General features: G+C 41.4%; 1 protein-coding gene across 8 annotated transcripts in view; it reads right to left on the bottom strand.

Annotated features, from left to right (window-relative positions):
• The window catches only part of LOC149794811 (heat shock 70 kDa protein 12B-like), a 74977-nt gene continuing 54772 nt past the window's right edge, over positions 1-20205 (bottom strand). For all 8 annotated transcript variants that reach the window (XM_089964466.1, XM_089964467.1, XM_089964464.1 and 5 more), the window contains exons 5-7: positions 4141-4365; positions 1652-1817; positions 1-1266 (exon numbers count right to left, since the gene is read on the bottom strand). In XM_089964466.1, coding sequence (XP_089820592.1) covers positions 221-1266; positions 1652-1817; positions 4141-4365 — 1437 coding nt within the window. In that variant the 3' untranslated portion in view covers positions 1-220. The remainder of the gene's footprint in view (positions 1267-1651; positions 1818-4140; positions 4366-20205) is intronic.

Below are 20205 nucleotides of genomic sequence, written 5' to 3'. Positions count from 1 at the left end.
TAACGTGCATCTTGTGTTTATTCACAAAAGATACATGGTGTGTCCGCATCAAGGCTTTTGTTTATTACGTTCAAGCCTCAGAACTAAAATTACAATTTTACCGCCACCTTGTTTGTGACTATGAAGGGATGCAATATATGTTCTGTAGTTGACCATTTGTTATTTTTGTCCCGCGCAGAATAGATAGAACAAATTCCACAAACAAACTGTTGTATACAAATCAGCCCAAGAAATCAACTGCTGCCGTAAGGACTTTGTTTGTCTTTACTTCCAACACCTGAACAACCAGTTCTGTGCCTCCAAAGAGTATTTTAACAAGCAATGGCCATTTCTTGTGGTCACTATATTTTGACAGATTTATGCTGAGCAAGCCAACGAAAAAGCATCCTTCATCTGTTACGAACCATGTACTTTTGTCTTTGGATGCATACACCTCTAAAACAGCTTGCGTTAATCCATCTTTTACAGGAAAGTATTCTTGTCCCTCTACGTCTTGACCTATTGCAATAGATTGGCCAACCTCAATGTGCTTATTGAATATGTCGTCAACATAAGCAAAGCCGTCAATAATTATCTTCTTTTCAGGAGGATGAAAGCCTGGTTTAAACTTTAATATTCTTGCAATGCCATAAGAGTACTTGCTGATCCGTCTTGTTATAATGGTATGACAATCTCCAAATAACACGGCTCCTTTCAATACAGCGCCTGATGGCTCGTCTGGTCTCAGTACCTTTGTTCCAAACATCTCCTGCATACGGTTGTATACATACTCCGACTCAGAAAATCCCCCCACCATTACAATGTAGGAAAGATCTGGTATATTCTGAAGCAAATCTGAGACATGATGGATGATGTTGGACAAAGTTTGGTCGAAAAAACTTTTGAAAAGTCTATTTCCGATTCGAATCTTTCCATGCTCAAAGTCAACGTTACTTAACAATTCGCAGTTTGTATTGTCAACTTTCATGTCGTCCGCCGACGTGCGCTTATACATCTCGAGAAGAACAGGACATGAAAATGTCACTCTCTCTGTGCTGCAATTGAAAAGTCTCTTCTTTCTGTCAAAAATGTTGAACAATTCTAAATATTCTTCTAAATATTGATTTTTAAATTTGCTCATAACATTCGTTCCAAATGTTTTTGTGAGGAACTGTCTGAATTCTTCGTCAACATTTCTTCCGCCATAGTCACCTCCGGTGGCTTGATGCAGTTCCGCGAGGTTCCCGTCCTCTTGTACCTCGTGACATGTAATATCAGCTGTGCCACCTACAAAACAAAAAATAAACAAAATACTTAGGTTGTTTTTTTATTATGATCATCAACAGAGTTTTTAAATATCGCCGTTACTCGAAAAGAAGGAGCACACACCTGTGGTATTGGACAAGTCAGTTTCCAGTCAAAATCCGATTATATTTCAAAACAATTATATAAGTGATTTTGTGCATTTATTGCCATAATACAACAAAGAAAAACCAGTGACGTTTGTAAAACGATGTACCTCGTGATGTGATTTAAACTGAGAGATACTGAGCCTTATGGCCATCATTTATGGAATAAAATCGTAAATCTAAAATTAAGCTACCGAAACTATTACAAAATGAATCTTTCATCTTCACATGATCTGGCAGAATTCCAAAAGACTCATACCTACCTCCAAGGTCTAGGACAAGATATTTAGTTCCAGGTTGGAATGGTTTTGTTATTTCTGAGTCCTGCTCAGCGGCAGAATTCACTTGTTCTCGAGCCTTAGCCTTACAGTACATCGACGCAACTTCCGGCTCTAAAGCAATGGTGAGACTGTCATCATCAATACCGGCCTGACAGAAAAATTAATTCACCAGATTAAAATACAATCCGTTCCTTATATAATATACTTTATATTTTTTTGGGTGAAACCATGACTAAACTACATTCATCTGAGTTATGCTTGCTCTAAGTTGAAGTACGCCTATTCCCTCTGGTTTGGGCTTAAAATATGACTGATTTCCACCTTACCGGTGATCTAATCGATTTTCTAAACTAGAGGCCGTGTAAGTCCACTGTGTTTTATTAAGCTGTGGGGATGGCTAAGTTCTTAAAATGGGAACTGTTAAACTATATTTCCCACGCAAATCCCATATTATCCTATAAAGTGTATTTATTTCGAGAATACATCAAATTCTGCCTCGTTTTTATGTCAACGAACCTTTTGGTTTCTCCTGTAATTGCTGTTAAGGCGATTGCACCACTATGGGGCATGTAGGGTCTCACACCAGCAACCAAGTAAATCGGAGACAAGTTTACAGAAAGAGAATCTTGATACTGTACAGTATGTTGTGAGCGTGCATTACACAACTGCAGTTATTAAGTAAATATTATAAAGAAACAATTGGACCTCGGACCTTTGTTGTTTACTAGGCAGGAAATCAAGATTCTCGCAGATGCAAGGAAGATGGTGCACCAATTAATCTCAGGACACTCTAGCATCAACAAATACTTGTAATCTCACATAATGTTAAAGTAAAAGGTGTACCCCGATTCAAAAAGGGATACCTGAAAGTCAAGTCAATAATTATATATGTTCAACTTAATAACGTCGACAAACATGTAGCCGCGAAGTCATTCATTGGCCTGTTGATGTTAGAACAATGGCACAAAAAAACTTACCTTTTGGATTTACTAATATGTTCAATATTATCCATGTAATTAAAAGAGCCGCTTCAAAATTAAAGTTATTCTTTCACATTTATTACTGATATGGAGCCAATTTTATATATATATATATATATATATATATATATATATATATATATATATATATATATATATATATATATATATACACACACACATTAATTGTCTGATTCTCTTGTGAAAATGAGGCTTTGTTTTTTCTTGTTGTTGTTGGTTTGCTTTGCTGTGCTTTTTTGGGAGTTTTTTCCCCACCTAAGATATAATAACTGCTAATAAAAAGAATTGTGCAAATAAATATGTTATTTGATGATGACCATGATACGTACCCACTTTCAATTTCAATAAATAAAATAAAATGCAAGTAAACCGGGGGAATTAGTTATGCAACTGAGATTGTGTTATATACTCCATTAAGCTACAAAGCAAAGATGAGAAACAACTCTAACAAAAATTGTGGGAACAGAATGAGTTGTCGATATGCGCAACCTCAAGTCATGGTCATAATATTGCCAAGTTCAATGGTAATCCAACAAACACTGTTACTACATATGTGCTAACGAGTTTTTATATACTCCATATGTATTGTTTAAGGAACGTTTAATTCTCTATGTTTAGCTGCATGATTAATGGCGTAATTTGCGTTAAAATTATACGGATTTAGCGGTAAATTAAAGAAAAAAGACACCCACCCACCCATATATATATATATATATATATATATATATATATATATATATATATATATATATATATATATATATATATATATATATATATATATATATATATATATATACATAGTGCACTTTCTGAAGCCAGTGGCATATGACAATTTTCATTTTCTTAATGTTGATAACTGAACAGCTGCAAATGTTGTGCACTCTAGAAGTTCACTTTTTGGGCAAATATCAAGAGTCATTCAATCATTTGTCTGCTTTAGACAGCGCGTGGTTTAACTAATACCACAAATGATGAAACTTCAGACAAAGTACACGTGAAGTGCACAGGGGTATATCAACATTTCTTTCTTCATTGTGCTCGTTTCAAATGCAAACAGATTCACCCTTCACATCTCTCTTTCAGAAGAACTCAATAATTGTAGAGCGGAACCTCACAAACTGCGGGGCAAGTTGGGCTAGAAAGATTTTATCACACACTGCTGCAAGACAAAATGGGGCAAAAACATAACGATACTTGTAGGAACAAACTGACTGGTGGAAATGTGGATCTTCAAGTGATTCAGTTGATGACCATACTATCTGTCAAGTTTCTTGGCAATCAATAAAACATCGTGGGACTAATTGCGCTAACGAGAAGGACGGTCCAACGAACGAGAGGATTACTGTAAAACCTCGCCAGGGGTGTATGTATACAAGTAAAATTATTTCTTACAATTCTTCTTGGTATACGTGTGGAAAACTGTTTTATTGGTCATATAGAAGGCGTCTAGATATATATTCGGAATACCTGCCGTGCTGCCTCCCGCATGAACTGTTTGGCGCTGTCATTCCATATTGCAGGAACTGTGAGAACCCAGTGAATATCGGGAGCTATCACTGTGACGTATTCACCATCTCCGTTAATATTATCTAGCAGATGGTCCTTAAGGTACTTAATGCCGGCTGCAAAAATATCAACAGCGCGCATGCTTTTCCCCGTCATGTCTTTCAAGGTCATATCTCTGTTCAAGGGCTATAAATATAAAGATTTTTTAAAAATATCAAAAGTGAAATGATAAACATCTATGATAATTTTGAGAAAGGATGGTGGCTGAGAAAAAGAGATCTAAGTATATTTAACAGAGTTAAAAAAGTAGACAATGCTATAAACAAACACGATATATTCATACTCATTACATTTTTCATGTTAAAGTTCTCTCTCTCTCTCTCTCTCTTATGATTTCTTAAGATCTCATGATATACATAATGAAAGAAAATTCGTAAAGCAGTAATACATGATTGGTATTATTTTATTTTTATATTCCGTTACCATGTTTTTTTATATTTTGTCAAGCAATGATTGCAGGGCCTCCAAACCTTGAAAACGTTTGCTATGTATGGGGGAACTAGATTTTTTTTTTTTAAATTGTGCCTGCGTGCACCCTGATTCTTGCCTTTACGATTAGTATAATCATGTTCGTGCACAAGATAATCCACAATGGAGTGTTCAAATTATGGAGAAAGTTTTTATAATAAGCTTAACCTCAATGAAACTAAATAGAACTCGTAACATTCTTGGAGGATGCATTTTGTCTGAGGCACGAAGGACAGCCTCTGTAATAGTGCAGAAGTCACATGTCTGCCTGGATATTTGGCAAGGCAGTGCCTGTAAACCTAACGGTTTGGCTATAAACAATATGTTTTCATATGTAACACACGAACTGTGACAAGTCAAGTACGTAGGGCATCGTTGTCTAGCGGTAACAAATATTTTTTTTTATAAACTCCAACACACACCTCGGGTTTGAATCCTGGCGCCAAGGTTTAAAAAATTAAGTAGCTTCGGTCTATAGCCGTTCTTGATGGCAGCTACTATCGTTTTCAAATACTGCTGCAATAGTCAAACGCGATAGTTATAGCTGATGGCGGCCATCGTCTCCGTGTGGTGGATCAGTATTCTCAAATCGCAGGATTTAATTATAAGTGACAGGTAACTACTTTAAAGTAACGGAGTCTAAGTGTTGCTGCTAAATATATATTTCGTATGTCCTGCTGCCTGATTCATTGTCCAAAAAAGTGCCTACAAAGGTTGCCCTTGCAATGGGAGGTGACCTAAATGCAGTTTATTATTTTAGCCACTTTAGGAAACAGTCTTCAAACACTATGTCGCTGCTGTATGAAGGTAGTGTGAGAGCATGGCACGGTAGAAATGAAGACTACGGTTAATTGGATATGATTGTGAGTGAAAACTGCTCCCATTTATTCTGTACTCGCAGATTATGTTAGCCTTCTTCTTACCTGAAGCATAACGTACATACCGATATAGATTAAATGGATTTGTATAACGTTTCAATCATATTATCCTATTTCAGGTTACCGAACAGAGCATTTCTGTTATTCAGTGCCCAGTTTTCGCAAAAAGTTACCTGTCGTTCCCCCTAAAGTGATATCTTTCATCATCTTCTTGCTAATATTTCCGATAATACTGGGATTTTCATGTAAGGCACACATAGTAGAAAAGAAATATTTTAAAAAATGCATTTATACATGAACGTATCGGAATTGATTTTTATAATAAAAATAGCCGAGGAAAATCTTGAATTTTATTCAGAGAATTAATAATACTACTTTTGAAAGCTTTATTGACAATAGGCTGTTAGTAGTGAATAGGGATACCCTACGGACAATGGGAATTAGCATTACAGAACCCCTTGGGACAATCTACGGACAATGGAAATTTAACATGGCGAAAAATCGTGGGACAATCTACGGACAAGGGGAATTTAACATGGGAATAAATCGTGGGACAATCTACGGACAAGGGGAATTTAACATGGGATTTTTTTTTTTTTAAATTTTTAAAAAAAGGGGTAGGCAATTCAAAGACTATCTCTTTTCGAGAAATATGGCTGGCCCTGAAAAGGGCCTTTGGGTTTTCTTCTTCTAATTTCTTCTTTTCCTCCACCAACTTCTTATTTTAGCTCCAACACTCTTTCTCTTCTTTTTTTTCTCCTTCTCTTCTTTCTTCTCTTCCTCCTCTTCTTCTTTCTTCCTCTTCTCATTTTCCTCTTCTTTTTCAATTTTTTCGTTCCATGTTCTTATTCTTATCTTTTCCTCTTCATCCTCCTTCTCCTCCTTGATCTCTTTCATGACACCACTAATCTTGTCCTTTGCTTTCCTTAAATTGTTAATTTCCATCTTCACACGATGGGGACTATAGGAATAATGGTCTTCAACCAGTCTTATTAGCATCTGTTCCATTATTCCTAAGTTGTCTAAAACGTCTTGCAAGGTTTGTAATTTGTCCATTTGGTTTGACGCCATCTTCTTCTTTGTATTCTTTGCAGAATGGTTTGAACAACTAATACTGTGGGTTCTTATACGAAAAGCGCGAACGTGAAGGAAAACATCCCCCTAAAACATAAAATGGATCTTACCTAGATGATGACCAACATCGCGCGGACGTGAAGGAAAACATCCCCCTACTTTCTCATTTTATATAATATAACCCTAACTATACTCTCCACATTTGCTAAGAAACCCATAATCTACTATTCACACAAACATACCTGAGCTCTTACAAACACACAAACACATACACTTCCACTATTAATAAAGAGTTAGTGTTTATTTTCACACTACTCTACCTACACACATTGGCAAATTAATAGTTATTTCTTTTCTAGAGTATTGGGTAGCCCTGAAAAGGGCTGTTTTTGTTTGGAACTTCATGGACACCTGGTTAATGGTGGCACCTTCCAGGCCTGGCGCCACATACACATCTTATCCCCCAGTTACTTTTTACCTTTTGGGGGGAGAGAGCAGAGGCAGGATATGTCGCTTCAGAATCCCAATTTTCACTCTCTGGGATTCTGAAATTTTTTCTTCTCTCCTTTTCCTCCTCCTCTTCTTTATATCTTCTTTCCTCCTCTTCTTTTTTTCTTCTTTCCTCCTCTCTTATCCTTCCCTCCTCGACAATGGCTTCAGCGGCCAGTTCATTTAATATGCGCCTGGCATATTCCAGATGCACATGAAGTTCCAACAGTTTCTCCAGTCTCGTGTTCATTTTTGGTGTTGATCAATCAACAAGGGTAGCTGGACTGCCGAACGAGTTTCATTTTATACTGAAAGCGCGGACGTGAAGGAAAACATCCCCTAAAAACATAAAATTCATCTTACCTAGATCATGACCAAGAAACAACAACAACGCGCGGACCTAAAAGAAACACTCACTCACGTTTTTATGCTACCCATCACTTCAATAGACTATCCACATACGCAAGGCAATCCAATCTAACCCCAAATATACACCTCAAACAGCCAAAAAACTAACATCATTTTAATCTACTATACACATCAATCTATTTTTTCACTTACAAACACAATTACACAAACACACAAACTCATACCCTCACATTCTTTAAGAAAGAGTTAGTGTTTATTTTCACACTACTCTACCTACACACATTGGCAAATTAATAGTTATTTCTTTTCTAGAGTATTGGGTAGCCCTGAAAAGGGCTGTTTTTTGTTTTGCTATGGCATTCTTTTTTAGTTTCTAAGAATGCGATGTCCTCTGAGGATAGACTTTCTGGCAATAGGTCTGCTTCTTCGGAAAGAGAAGAAGAATTCTTTGGTGTCGATACGACAATCGACAAAGCCTCTGTCAGCTTCAGGTTGTTGCTGCTGCTGTTGTTGTTGCTGCTGTTGCTGCTGTCTCTGAAGTCTGTACTTCTCTGTCCATTCTTCTTTCTCCTTGTTCATTTCTTCTCTGAAGAGCTCTTCTATCAGGTCTTCAGTGATTTTTAACATTCTCACATTCTCTATTTCTTCTGGCTTCGGTATCAGACTGTGTCTGACCCTATGCAAATTCACGTAGGCTTCGTTGAGCTTAGCTAGTTTGGAGCACATCTTCTTAGGAGGATGAGTCGACAATGGATGGCTAGACTGGGAACAACCCGGTTCTTAAAGTTAAAGCGCGGACGTGAAGGAAAACATCCCCCACACGGTTTTCGAGCCGCAACGTTCATGAGAGGGATAGTAAGAAATGAAAGAGCATCAATCCAATATTCTTATAGCTAAACAAACCACAAAGGCATTTTTTTCAAAACACAACATTTTTATTCAAAAATCACTTAACACTAAACAACAACAACTCTAACATTTTTTAACATTAATCCAACACTATAACATCTAACAATTTTTTTCAAATCACAAACATTTTTTTCTTCAAATACCATCTACTTTAAACAAGGCTGACAACGTTGTGAATGAAATTGTGATTTCCACTGTTGGAAATCATTAGGCCATTGATGGACACTACGTTTCCTAGCTTGAGACAAAAGATAAGCATAATGGTCACAAAACCATCGATCTACTTTCACATCGTTTCTAGCAGAAGAACGAGGATCAAAATGAGTCACTAAATGTTCTAAGGAATAGCCCAGGCTGCGATGATGCAGAAAATACACACAGTACTGTCCACACACCAAGGAATCTGTGCCTTGTAATTTCACGTTATTGAATCGGGTGGTTTGAGCATTTCTTCTCATAAAGTCGATGATATCGTCTTCCAAAGGGGGCAATCCGTACGAATCGAAATATTCCACACATCCTTCTTGAGGAAAGTAGACGGCTACCCAGTGGGTTCCTGGGAGATGACTTTCGTCCGTGTTGATCACGTAAGCTTGATGGTCTTTAGGTTTGCGATGAGGGAGTTCATCTTTAGCACAGACGACAGGATTCCAAGAAGCCGTATACGAACTATGGTTCAAAAGGTAATAAAGTTCCCAGGTATCCATTGATTTGTGTTTTTTTTCTTCTTCACAGGTAATAATAAGTCGTCAATTCGATCCTGACTTTTTGCTTGAAAATGTCTGACGAATAAACGGTTATTCGTTCTGTTTCCTCACTCTGATTCAGGAGAGCTTCGATACGATGGATCTCTTGAGTGGTTAATGGTGGACAAGAATGTTCACGCAAGTCTTTATACCACTGGTGCAACACGTCTTTGTTTGAGATGAGACTCCAAGCTTCGTCCAGATATTCGTCCAATTTTTCTTCTTGACTCAACATCAGGCATTTATCGTGTTGAATTTGACTGGGATGATCGTTTTGACATCCATAACAATTTTTCTTGATCAATTCCGTCATTTTGTCGACCAAGTGTTTGGCAAAACAGGAGACTAAATGGGCTTCTTGTTCTGGCCATCTCGACTTCATCATGACAATTTCTTCGTCTTTGTCTTGGGATTCTCCTTCCACGGTCTCCTCACATTTCATGTCCAAAGTTTCTTCACTAGGTAAAGAGGGATAACAGTCTTCCATGGCTTCTAGTAATCTAGAATGACTTCTCTCAAACTGTTGATTTCTATCGTATTGTCAAATTCTGCATACAGGATCACGTTCAACGTTGGATCAGCAGGGTCTCGATTTGCAAACTGAATTTCCACACGAATCTGGCCAGATTTTATAGGGTGGAAATGTCCCTCGTCGCTGCCTTGGTCTGGAGTGAAATCGAAAGCCCACAAAGCGTAGCCTCCTGCATAATCTTCGTACGTAATACCGTGACTGGTATTGGTTCCTAACTGTCCGGTGGCTTCGTACAGGGACAAGTACGATCTCAAGTAATTGTTCTGGGCAAAGTTAGGCTCAAAGGGTCGTGTACACAAGGTCTTGCCGTCACGACTGACTTCGATTTTGGACACGCTAGAGTGTCGAAACTCAAAAGGATTTTCGTTGTGAAGTCCATTGAAAGCTGAATTCCTGACGATACCAACGATCAAACGCTTGGGTAACTGTCCTTGGAACAGATGATCTTCGATCATGGATCGCTGTCCAACAGGAATGGTGAACGTTTTCACTTCCACACGTCGTATGGGATACTTGGCGGTCGTTCTGCTCAACGTCTGACTGATGTCGTTTCCCACTTTAGGTAACACTTCCACACGGCGTACGTAAAGTCTGGCTTCTTGGATAACAGTTTTGTATTCGTTGGCATGGGCCATCAAATGGAAAGCGGCAGTGCTACGATTCAGTCTCAGGCGAATATCAACTCCGTTCAGTAAATACTTTTCTTGTAACCACATGTCCAAATGCAAACGATCCATCAGTTCTAAACTACGTCCTTGCAAAATTTTAGTTCTACGTGTGTTAAACCCCACATTGTGAGGATTGTCATCTTCTGTCAGGGCTGTGTCGCTAAACGTGCCTGCACCTGCCGTGTCAGGTTTCCATACCACGCAAGCATCCAGATGAGTATTCTTGGCTTCTTTTCCGTACGTCAAGAGATTTTCCAAGTAGGCACGATATGGGTAAGTATCCATGCTGCTGCTGACCAGTTTGTTATTCAAGTACAAGTCCACTTCGCTGAACAAGGAATGCATGAAATTGTTGACGGGCGCTACCCTATCATTGGCTCCAGGATTGGTGTTGTCAGTTTTGATCACTTTGACTTTCAAATACAGGTAACTGCTATTCAGATCGATGTAATCTTCGGGTTGTCCTTTGATTTCGAACTCGATGGGAGCGGAATCCGTCAAAGAGGAGACGGGATGAAATTCCACCCACTGGGATTCTTGCATCGTCATCATGGTGGGGGGCATGGCAAACATATCCAGTTCCGTCTTGGAACAAGCACATGACTCTCGGTGCATCATTTTTTCTGTGTCTCAATAATCGAAAACGTCTAAGTCTCGAACGGTTCTTCTTTTCTTGGCTTTTCTAGCTTGAAGTCTGGTGAAAGGGTGTTTTCTTCGTCGTCTCTTTCTGCCTTGTCCTTGCTGAATGCCTGACTCGGTAGCGTGCAGGGCATTTATAGGTGTGTCTCGTCGGCCTAAAATGTCTTTACCCGTTTGCAGCAGGACATTTTTGCCTGCCCTCATGAAGGCTTCTTTAGGGTTTTGTTTGTCGATGATGACATTTTGGAGAAATTCTTTGCCTTGCGTCAGTGCCGCATCTTTCAAGGCGTGCAATCCGCGTGTCACCATCGGTTTCAACACTGGGGCCACCGAACGAAAGGCCGATTTTAACATGTCTCCTAAACCGTGTCCTCGCTGTCGTGCAACCCCTTGGTACACTGGATACATGACTTACTTACGAATCGTGAGAGAACCGTTTTCGAAAATGGAGTTTCACCGTGACTTTTCCTTTGGTAAATGGAATATTTTGTCCCAGATCTCCTTTTATAGTAATGTTGACCGTGTCCAAATACGACTTGCTGACGGGCAAATAGTGAGGATGGACAAATTCGCGGTGGACGTGGTAAGTGTTTCCACCTTCCTCGTCAGCGTTCGCGGCAGAATCCACTTTGAAAGGAATGACACGCAGTAACGGTACGGAGGTGTGTCCCACCACGTTATACTCCACCACATCGGAGTACACGAACATCAAATTCAGTCCTTGGTTCAGTTCTACTGGGGTACGAAATAACTTGCTAAAAGACTCGTTGTCGTAAACGATGGGTAATTCGTTGTTCTTGAGTATGCTCATTCTCAGGTTCATGTCTCCGCCCAACATGTCAAACAATTCAGGACAAAATAAAATGGACATGATTTTACTCCGCTCAAATTTCATCGAGAAGCGACGAGCTGTTTTGTGGTACTCCATGGTGACACTTTTGTTAACATGCTCCAAAGCTTTCAGAAACACGGCATTAAACCTGGAGGCTATGGTGCTGACCAAATGTTGACCACTAAAATAATAGCCTGGGGAAATGAAAAAGTGGTAGGTCCACTTTTGAGTTTTCTCATTATAGGTTTTATTGTCATATATGACGTTCTTATTCAACTCCTGTTGCAATGACTCGTCATGAACTTCCACATGAAAAAAATTTTGATTGGGAAGGACATTGAGGACTAGGGTCGGGTGAATGATTTCCACTAAAGCCACTTCCCAATGGGCTTCGTGATCTAAGGGGATGGCCTGAGGTAATTTGGCCGTGTAACAGCACAACGTGTTGTGGGGAAACACCTCCATGGAACTGTCACTGGGTAAGGTTAAGTAAAATTGGTTTTGGTGACTCATAATTCCAGAGTTCTGTGGCTGTCCGAGGGGTTAGTGGATGTCAGAGGCGTGTCTCCGTCCAAAATGGGGTTCTGGTTGTGGTTGTGGTTGGAGTGGTGACTGGCACTGGCACTGGACACAACGTTCCCGTTCGAGGAGAATTTCAGGGAGGGATTGGGAAGCAGGTAACCGATGCAACTGCTCAATAAAATGGTCCACAATTGTTTGTCTCCTTGTTGCAAACTCAAATTGGCGATGGCTGCCCCGATGACACAATACACCACGAAGATTTGGCAGAAAAAGACGATTTGCGTTTTAGGCACACGTTCTCCACACCACACCCACAAGGGTTGTTTTTGTAAATCTTGCACAGAAGAACTAGGGGAAGAAGGACTGGTCGACGTAGCTGCGTCTGCTGTGTGAAAGGGCATGATGGTCACTTCTTCTTTTTATAGTCGATGACTTGCGAAGCGTCGATCCAAGAATCGAAACTGGGTGGATATCCTTTCCAACGTACTTTGACTTCTTTGACACGTCGTTTGCCCACTTTACGGGTTCTGCGTTCGAGAATGCTTTCGATGTCGTACACGTCGTCTTCTTTTTTGGTGACACGTTGTAACTCGGGCAAATAAAACGTTCCTTTGAGTACTTCTCCGTTCATGTCTTCCAATTTATAGACGGCAGGATGACGGCCATGCACTCGTCCAGTGACGCGAAACAATTCGGTCGTCCAGTTAGGTAAGTAACCTTTGTCGAAAGTGCGTTTGGTTTTGCCAATGCGCACCCAATCTCCTACGGTCAACTCTCCACTTTTCTTGGGGACAGCCCTCGTCGGGGACGTACCAAACAGACGCTCAAACACCAGCACTTCGTTGTCGGGAGTCACTTCTTGCGGGGCACGTCCGATGCTTCGATGGTAAGATTGGTTGTACGCTTGCACCAGCTGCGGTAAGATGTCGATGTACTTCAGAGTGTGGTGATGCGTAAAATATTTCCACATGCGTTCTTTCAAAGTACGTTGAAAACGTTCCACGATGCTGGCTTTGGTTTCGGGATTCTCGGTGGTAAAAAAATGAATGTCACGTTTCTTTAATTCTTTTTGGAAAGCTTGGTTCAGAAATTCGGTGCCTTTCTCCGTTTGCCATCGAAGAGGGCGACGACCGCTTTGTTTCAACACCCGTTGCAGGGCTCGCACTAACTCGCTGCTCGATTTGGAAGTCAAGGGCACGACCCAGGCAAATTTGGAAAAGACGTCGATGACACAAAACAAATATTTGTAGCCGCGATTGTAGCTGGCCAAATGAGAGACATCGGCTAAATCGGCTTGCCATTGATGATCGATGCCTTCCACTCGGGTGCGACTTCTGGCAAACTTGCGTCGAATGGGTTTGTGTAAAGTGTAGGTAGCTTGTTCTTGTAACCATCGTTGCACTTGAGGTAAACGGAGACTTTTCAGTTGCGTTTTGGCAGCACGATACAATTTTTGAACTCCTGCGTAACCTGCAGGATGCGAGGGATCGTAGTAAATGCTGGCTAAGACTTTTTCCATTTTTTGTGTTGGTTGATGTGTTAATAAGGCACCCACTCTTGGAAGAGGCTACTCTTTTTCTCTTGGGGTATTTTCTTGGATTGCAAGGCTTTGCGTGTGCGACCAGCAATAGGTGTCGAAGAGGAGGAGGATGTCTGTGCAGGGGATATCGGTTCTTGTTTCACTTCTGTCTTCACTTTCTTTTTCTCTTGTGATGAAGAAGGGGTGGCCATCATCTTTTTAATCCATCCAATTCTGGAGGTAGGTGGTGTTGTTAACTTGCGTACTTTTTCTGGTGGAGTTAGAAACCCTTCCTCTTCTTCTTCTCCTTTTTCTGTCTTGACCACTGGTACTGGTACTGGTACTGGTACTGGTGATGGTGCTGGACTTTTCATCAAGGTCTTAAAATCTTTCAGAGTGGGTAGAGCTGTTTCGTCTAAAGCTTTCTGGTGAAAGAGTTGCAATCGTTGCAAGAGTTGACCGTACTTTTGCGATTTTTCTGTTTCGGACAAATCTTGGCGATCCATCAAGGACTGCAATTCGTGTTGTAACTGGGACATTTCGCTCAAATTGGGATTGGGAGGTAAATGCGGGGTGCGTTGTTCTTGCCACCGATGGTATTCCATCCATCGTTTGTAAGGCACTAAAGCTAGTTTTCGTCCTTCCATGGGGTTGTCAGGGGTCGATTCTGAGATCTTGGGACTTCCGAGGGCCTTTTTATCTTGCTCCCACCAGTCCTCCCAACATGGTTCCCAAGACTCCTTTCAGTATGGGGCCTAACAAGAGAGGCAAAATGCCTCCACGTTGGACCAACATCTTCTTTTTTTGACGAATGGGAATTTTTTTTCGAACCATTTGGCGAAGAACGTGACGATGCTTGCTTAAGCATTGTTTCTGGTGTTTGGACAAAGGGATCGTGCCTTTCAAGACGTTCAAACAACATTCGCACACGGTATCGATGACCTCTCTGGAAGCCGTTTGAATGAGTTTTTTTCGTAAGGGTGGAGAAGCTTTGGACAGGACAGATAACAGGTCCCCATGTTTGACTAAACGTGGTGGCAGTCCTTTCCTTTTCTTTCCTTGGGGTTTTCTGGAGGGTGACATCTTTGAGTCTTTAGGAGCACCAAAAAACACTGATACCCTACTCGGTCACAGGCCTTTTTTATACTGGAACGCGTCGCCACTGATTGTCTTTACGGCGTATTAGTTTGAGGACAGGCATGACACGTCGTGCAGGGGTACGTAACGGACTAAATCGAGCCAGTTCTTGCTTGGACAAATCCAGTAAACTTTGTAACATGCCCGATCTTTCATGGACTTTGATTTTGGGAGAAGGTACTTTGTGAGCAGCAGCCACTGCCGCTAAATTGGAGGGTAATGCCACTGGGGAAGTTCTTTTGGGGGTCATCAACGGAGAAGTTCTTGGTGTAATCAACGTCTCCAAGTACTCTTCAGTTCCTGGTGACATCAACGGAGAAGTGGACAAACGTGAGGCTGCCGGAGACGCTGTGGCAGGTCGTGGCTTGCGAGTGTAAGGTTGCGTCCTGGCCGAAGTGCCTCTCTTGCGACTAGTTTTCTTCTTCTGTGGACTTTTCTTTTTCTGGGGACTTTTTCTCTGTTTCTTTTTCTGGGGGCTTCTTTTCTTTTTCCGGGGTGATGGTGGTGGTGTCTGGTAAGAGGAGGGTCCTGCCACTGGAGAAGTTATTCTTCTTGGGGACCTGGTCTTTTTCTTTTTCTTCTTGGGGATTCGTTGGACTTTTGTCTTGGGGATAACTTTGGGGGCATTAGGATCCCATCTTAAGAGTGAGCGAATGATGACCCCTCCTAGAGTACCGCTCCCTCCAGGTTTCAAAATGATTTGTTTTTTGGTTTGAGTGTCGATGCGGGGATCGGCCAGTTGGACCAAAGCGACTTTGTTTCGATCGAAAAAGCGTTTGGTTTGATGAGGAATCTGAATGATTCCTTGGAGTAATTGACGTGCCGTCACCGTGAACCATCGTAAGACTTCTTTGAGACTAGCTTCTAAGACACGGGCTCGTGTTTGTGGATCTTTTTCTCGACTGATGCCATACAAGGCACGAATCAATTTGACGGGAAGATGCGACTGAAGGGACGTCATGTTCACACTGTGTGAGACAGACGAAAAAGGGTCTGAGGTTTTTATAGATTTTTTTCATGGGGAGTGAAATGAAGTCGAGGACGGAGACGTGTACAGGACAGGCCCTCCGTCTTGGCACCAGTGGTGAAACAAGTGGGTACGAAATCGCAAATCATCGGGGGTCGTAGGTTTCAAATCGACGAGTAAATAGGCGTGTGGCGTTTGAGTGGCATCGTTTTACGCCTGAGTCAGCCAAGGCGTTCCTAACTGTTTGGCTAAGACTTGCACTTGCGATTTATCTCGAGGACTTTTAAACAAGACCACGTAATGCGCATTGAGACTGATGGTGCGATGGGCTTTACTTTGTTGAAACAAATTTTGGGTGATGTAAACGACACTGGCATTACGGTGATGCCCTTTGCGCGTAAACCACAATTTAATTTCTTCTTCGTCTTCTCCTAACATGTCGTCGAAAATGACCAAATGGGTTAGACGGGAGTCAGAGACGATGCCATCGTCTTCTTTAGGAATGCCTTCCACAAACACGATGGAATCGCCTTGACTTTCTCGCAAGAGGCTGTACGCCGATTGCCACTCTTTGTAACACCACACGATCCGTTGAGGGGGTCGATCGATCAAATGATGTTTATGTTCGATCAAACGTTTGACGAATTCGGTTTTGCCTGAACCGCTAGGTCCAGCAATGAGCATGTTAAAGGGATGGCGAAGATACAAAGCCTCCCAACTGGCACGATCTAAGTGTTCGTCAATGACTTTGACAGTAGAGGAAGAGGGAGCAGAGACAGCAGAGGTAGCCATGGTGTGAGAAATGTCACTTGTGACACTAAAAACAAACAAGACAAGAGTTTATATACTTTTTCAGAACACGTTTATTGAATGTTTCAAATATGAACACGAAAGACAAAAATACATACAACCCAAATAGTGATGTACAGGAATATAAAACACAGCAAAACAATCAAAGTGAAATATAAACAAGTGTCTGTACAACATGTTTTGGGTAACGAAGATGTCCTAGGGACAGTGTGTAATGTTCTTACAGTCTCTACTTGAGGTATTGTCACACAAGTGTCCTCCCGGAATGACCTTTCAGGTATGTCCATGACAGTCCTGTCCTGAAGCGAGTGGTTGTTCTCGGTGACGGGTTCTTCTGGCACCGTCACTAACACAGGTTGAAAAGTAACTTTTTTCCTTGAACAACTCTTGTGCATACTGGGCCACTTCTTGGGTCCAAACCTCAAAACCCCCCTTTTTCCAATCACGAACATCTGTCCAATGAGGGTGTAAGTCACAAGCTACACACACATCGTCATACACGTCTTGGGTCGCTAAAAGTTGACGAATCTTTTTTTCCTGTTGAGGTCGAGAAGTATCCAGATGAAAACGCAAGGCTTTGAACAAAAGGAGTTTTTCGTGACCATTTAAGGCCATGGAGGTGGTAAGTACTGATCGTAAAGAGTCCACAAGGAATCGGCTGGTAAACGAAATCCCAGAAAACAAGTCACTAAGACACACACCACTTGTCGTCCAAAATTGAATGGATACAGTTCTTGTAATAATTGATGGTAATGATCCACGGTTTGAATATGGTCATTGAGTTCCTTCCACGGAATCTGTTGGATGACATGTGACATAAACCGTGGCATGGCAGCCTGTTTTTATATTCTCTTTTTTTCGGATGCAATAGACGTACTTTCTAGCCAGAGATCTTCGTTCTCCAGTAGGGAATCTAAATCTTGCATACTGTAACCGAAACGTTAGAGTTCGTTTAGGTGTTTCCTCTTCCTCTAAGTAGATTCCACGTAAAATATGTTGGTAATCCTTTAACTTGTCTTCCTCAATGCATTGCACTAGGTGAATCTCGAAGTAACCATAATCATGAACATGTCGATCATTAGCGACCTCAAAGTTTTGAACAATGTCTGACCATTGAAAGAATTTCTGACGAATCAGTTCTCTTATACCCTTCAGGTACCAGTGGTTAAAGATCTGGTGACGTATCGGATGCAGTTGTTCTTTACGTTTCACTTGTATTTTGACCAGCTCTCGGTAAATGCGTTCTCTCAACTCCACAGGCAAAGCACGAATGTTCTCTTGTAAAGTATCCATGAATAGGTCATACTAAATCCTCTTTGGTCTGACACAAGAAATGTACTCTTTGCACAAACATGGTTTCACTTCAGTGTCGAATTTAAATCGTTGAGTCACTAATCTACACATTACAATTCGTTCAGAAGTTTCCTCTTTCACCAAGTTGACATTGTGTTCAAGATGTTGGTAATTCGTTAACTCTTCCTCTGGAATTCGATGCAGTACGTTTACAATGTAGTAGATAGAATCGTCAATACCAAACCAATCCTTTTTATAGCCAGGAGGTCGTTGATCAATGTCTGTCCAATGGAACACTTTCAACTCAATCAGTCCTTGTATAGCCTGAAGGTACCAGTGGTTCAAACACCGGTGACGTAACGGATGCAATTGTTCTTTACGTTTCACTTGTATTTTGACGAGTTCTCGATAAATGCGTTCTCTCAACTCCACAGGCAAAGCACGAATGTTCTCTTGTAAAGTATCCATGAACAGATTATTATGGTAAGAAGTTACTTCAATGTCTCGGTCCCACTAAGGGTAAGTAATGACAATTCGGTGACCATCGAGCATGTTCTACGTAGGCCGAATCTTGTGGTTCCCAGTGGTGAAGTGACACACCGCAACTGAAGCACTTGACTTTATCTCCTTCGCCCAAGTAGAAAAATCCGGCTCTGGCTAATTCTTCGGGGGTCGGTCCTCCCAGATACTTTGGCCATTTTCCTTTGAACGATTGAAGACGATTTTCAAAGTCGCAGTATTCCGACAAACGCACAGGAAACGAATATTCGTTTTTCACAGGTTCGTTTCGATGAGGGTTGAGTGAAATGGGCAGGAGTTTGCTCAGGGCTGGATGACATCCGTAGGGAGGTAAACGTGAAGGTCGACATTCCCCTTTAAAACGAAACCCAGTAAAATGTCCAAGAGGACGAGCAGCATCGCTTTCGCATCCCACAGGTTTGACACGCACAGCATCACTTTCCATGACAGGGGTAGGGGCACTAAAGTTCCCATGATGCTTTACGGCATCGCTCAGGTCACAAGGTACAGCATCGGTCCCATCGCAAGGCTCACAATCGCACTCGTCTGCAAACTCCGTTACGCAATTACAATGGTAACCACATGGACAATCGCAGTTTCCTTCCGGACATTTTCCGTCGCAATGTCTGGGTCTTATCCATCCAGTAGAGAAAGATACAGCTTTTTTACAATCCCCAAACTGGAACGATGTCTCTTTCAAAGTATTCATCTTGTTAGCTCGGTCTTGGTAGTCACAATGAACTATCGATCTTGACCATAGCCCCCTTTTTATACTAGTCGCAATGCAGTCTCCAGTTTGTACATCTTTCCTTTTTTACGTTTTTTATGTCTTGTTTCGGAAGGTACCGTCTCTAAGGTACCGTCAACATTGTACCGTAGTGTAATGGGTGGAAAGGCCATAGAAAGGTAAGGGCAGTGCGGAGACCATCGAGTATGTTCCAGAATAGCTGAATCTTTATAGATACATAGATCCATTCGTAACTTCAGTCCGCAAGCGAAACACTGTACCTCGTATCCCAATCCTGACTCAGGTCCCAAGTAGACAAATCCTGTTCTAGCTAAAACATGCGAAGAAGGTAATCCTTCCCTATCCGTAGGCCATTTCTGAAACGTGTCCAATCGACGGGCACAATCACAATAGTCAGGTAAGAAGACTTGAAAATGGTAGGGTTTGAACTTGGAGTTCTCATCGGTTTTCTCACTCGATTCTTGCTGTGGCGAAGTCATCTTTCTGGTGGGTGGCTATCCTCTTACAACCAATGTTTTATACCAACGTGTCCATACGGTAAGGTGAAATGATTGGGAAGTCGAACTCGCTTCTGGTACACGATTTGATAAACTTTTTCCAAAGGTCGACTGACGATGTGGTGAGTGGGTAAACGTACAATCTTGTTCGGTTGGTGAGTGGTCACTTTAAAGTTTCCATCCTCTCCCGATTGCAAGGCTTCTTTCAATACCCCAAAGTTGACCACACGACTGGTACGATAATTCAGAGTCAGTCCTTTCACTTTACACTTCGTGTGCACTTCTCCTTGTTTGTCCCGGTATTCGTAGCGGTAATTTTTGGGACCGCCACTGACGAAACTTAGAATCTT

Source organism: Sinohyriopsis cumingii, chromosome 7 (assembly GCF_028554795.1).
Source record: "Sinohyriopsis cumingii isolate HCF-2022 chromosome 7, ASM2855479v2, whole genome shotgun sequence".
Classification (NCBI taxonomy): domain Eukaryota; kingdom Metazoa; phylum Mollusca; class Bivalvia; order Unionida; family Unionidae; genus Sinohyriopsis; species Sinohyriopsis cumingii.
The sequence above is the reverse complement of the archived record's forward strand: the minus strand, read 5'-3'. Positions and strand labels throughout refer to the sequence as shown.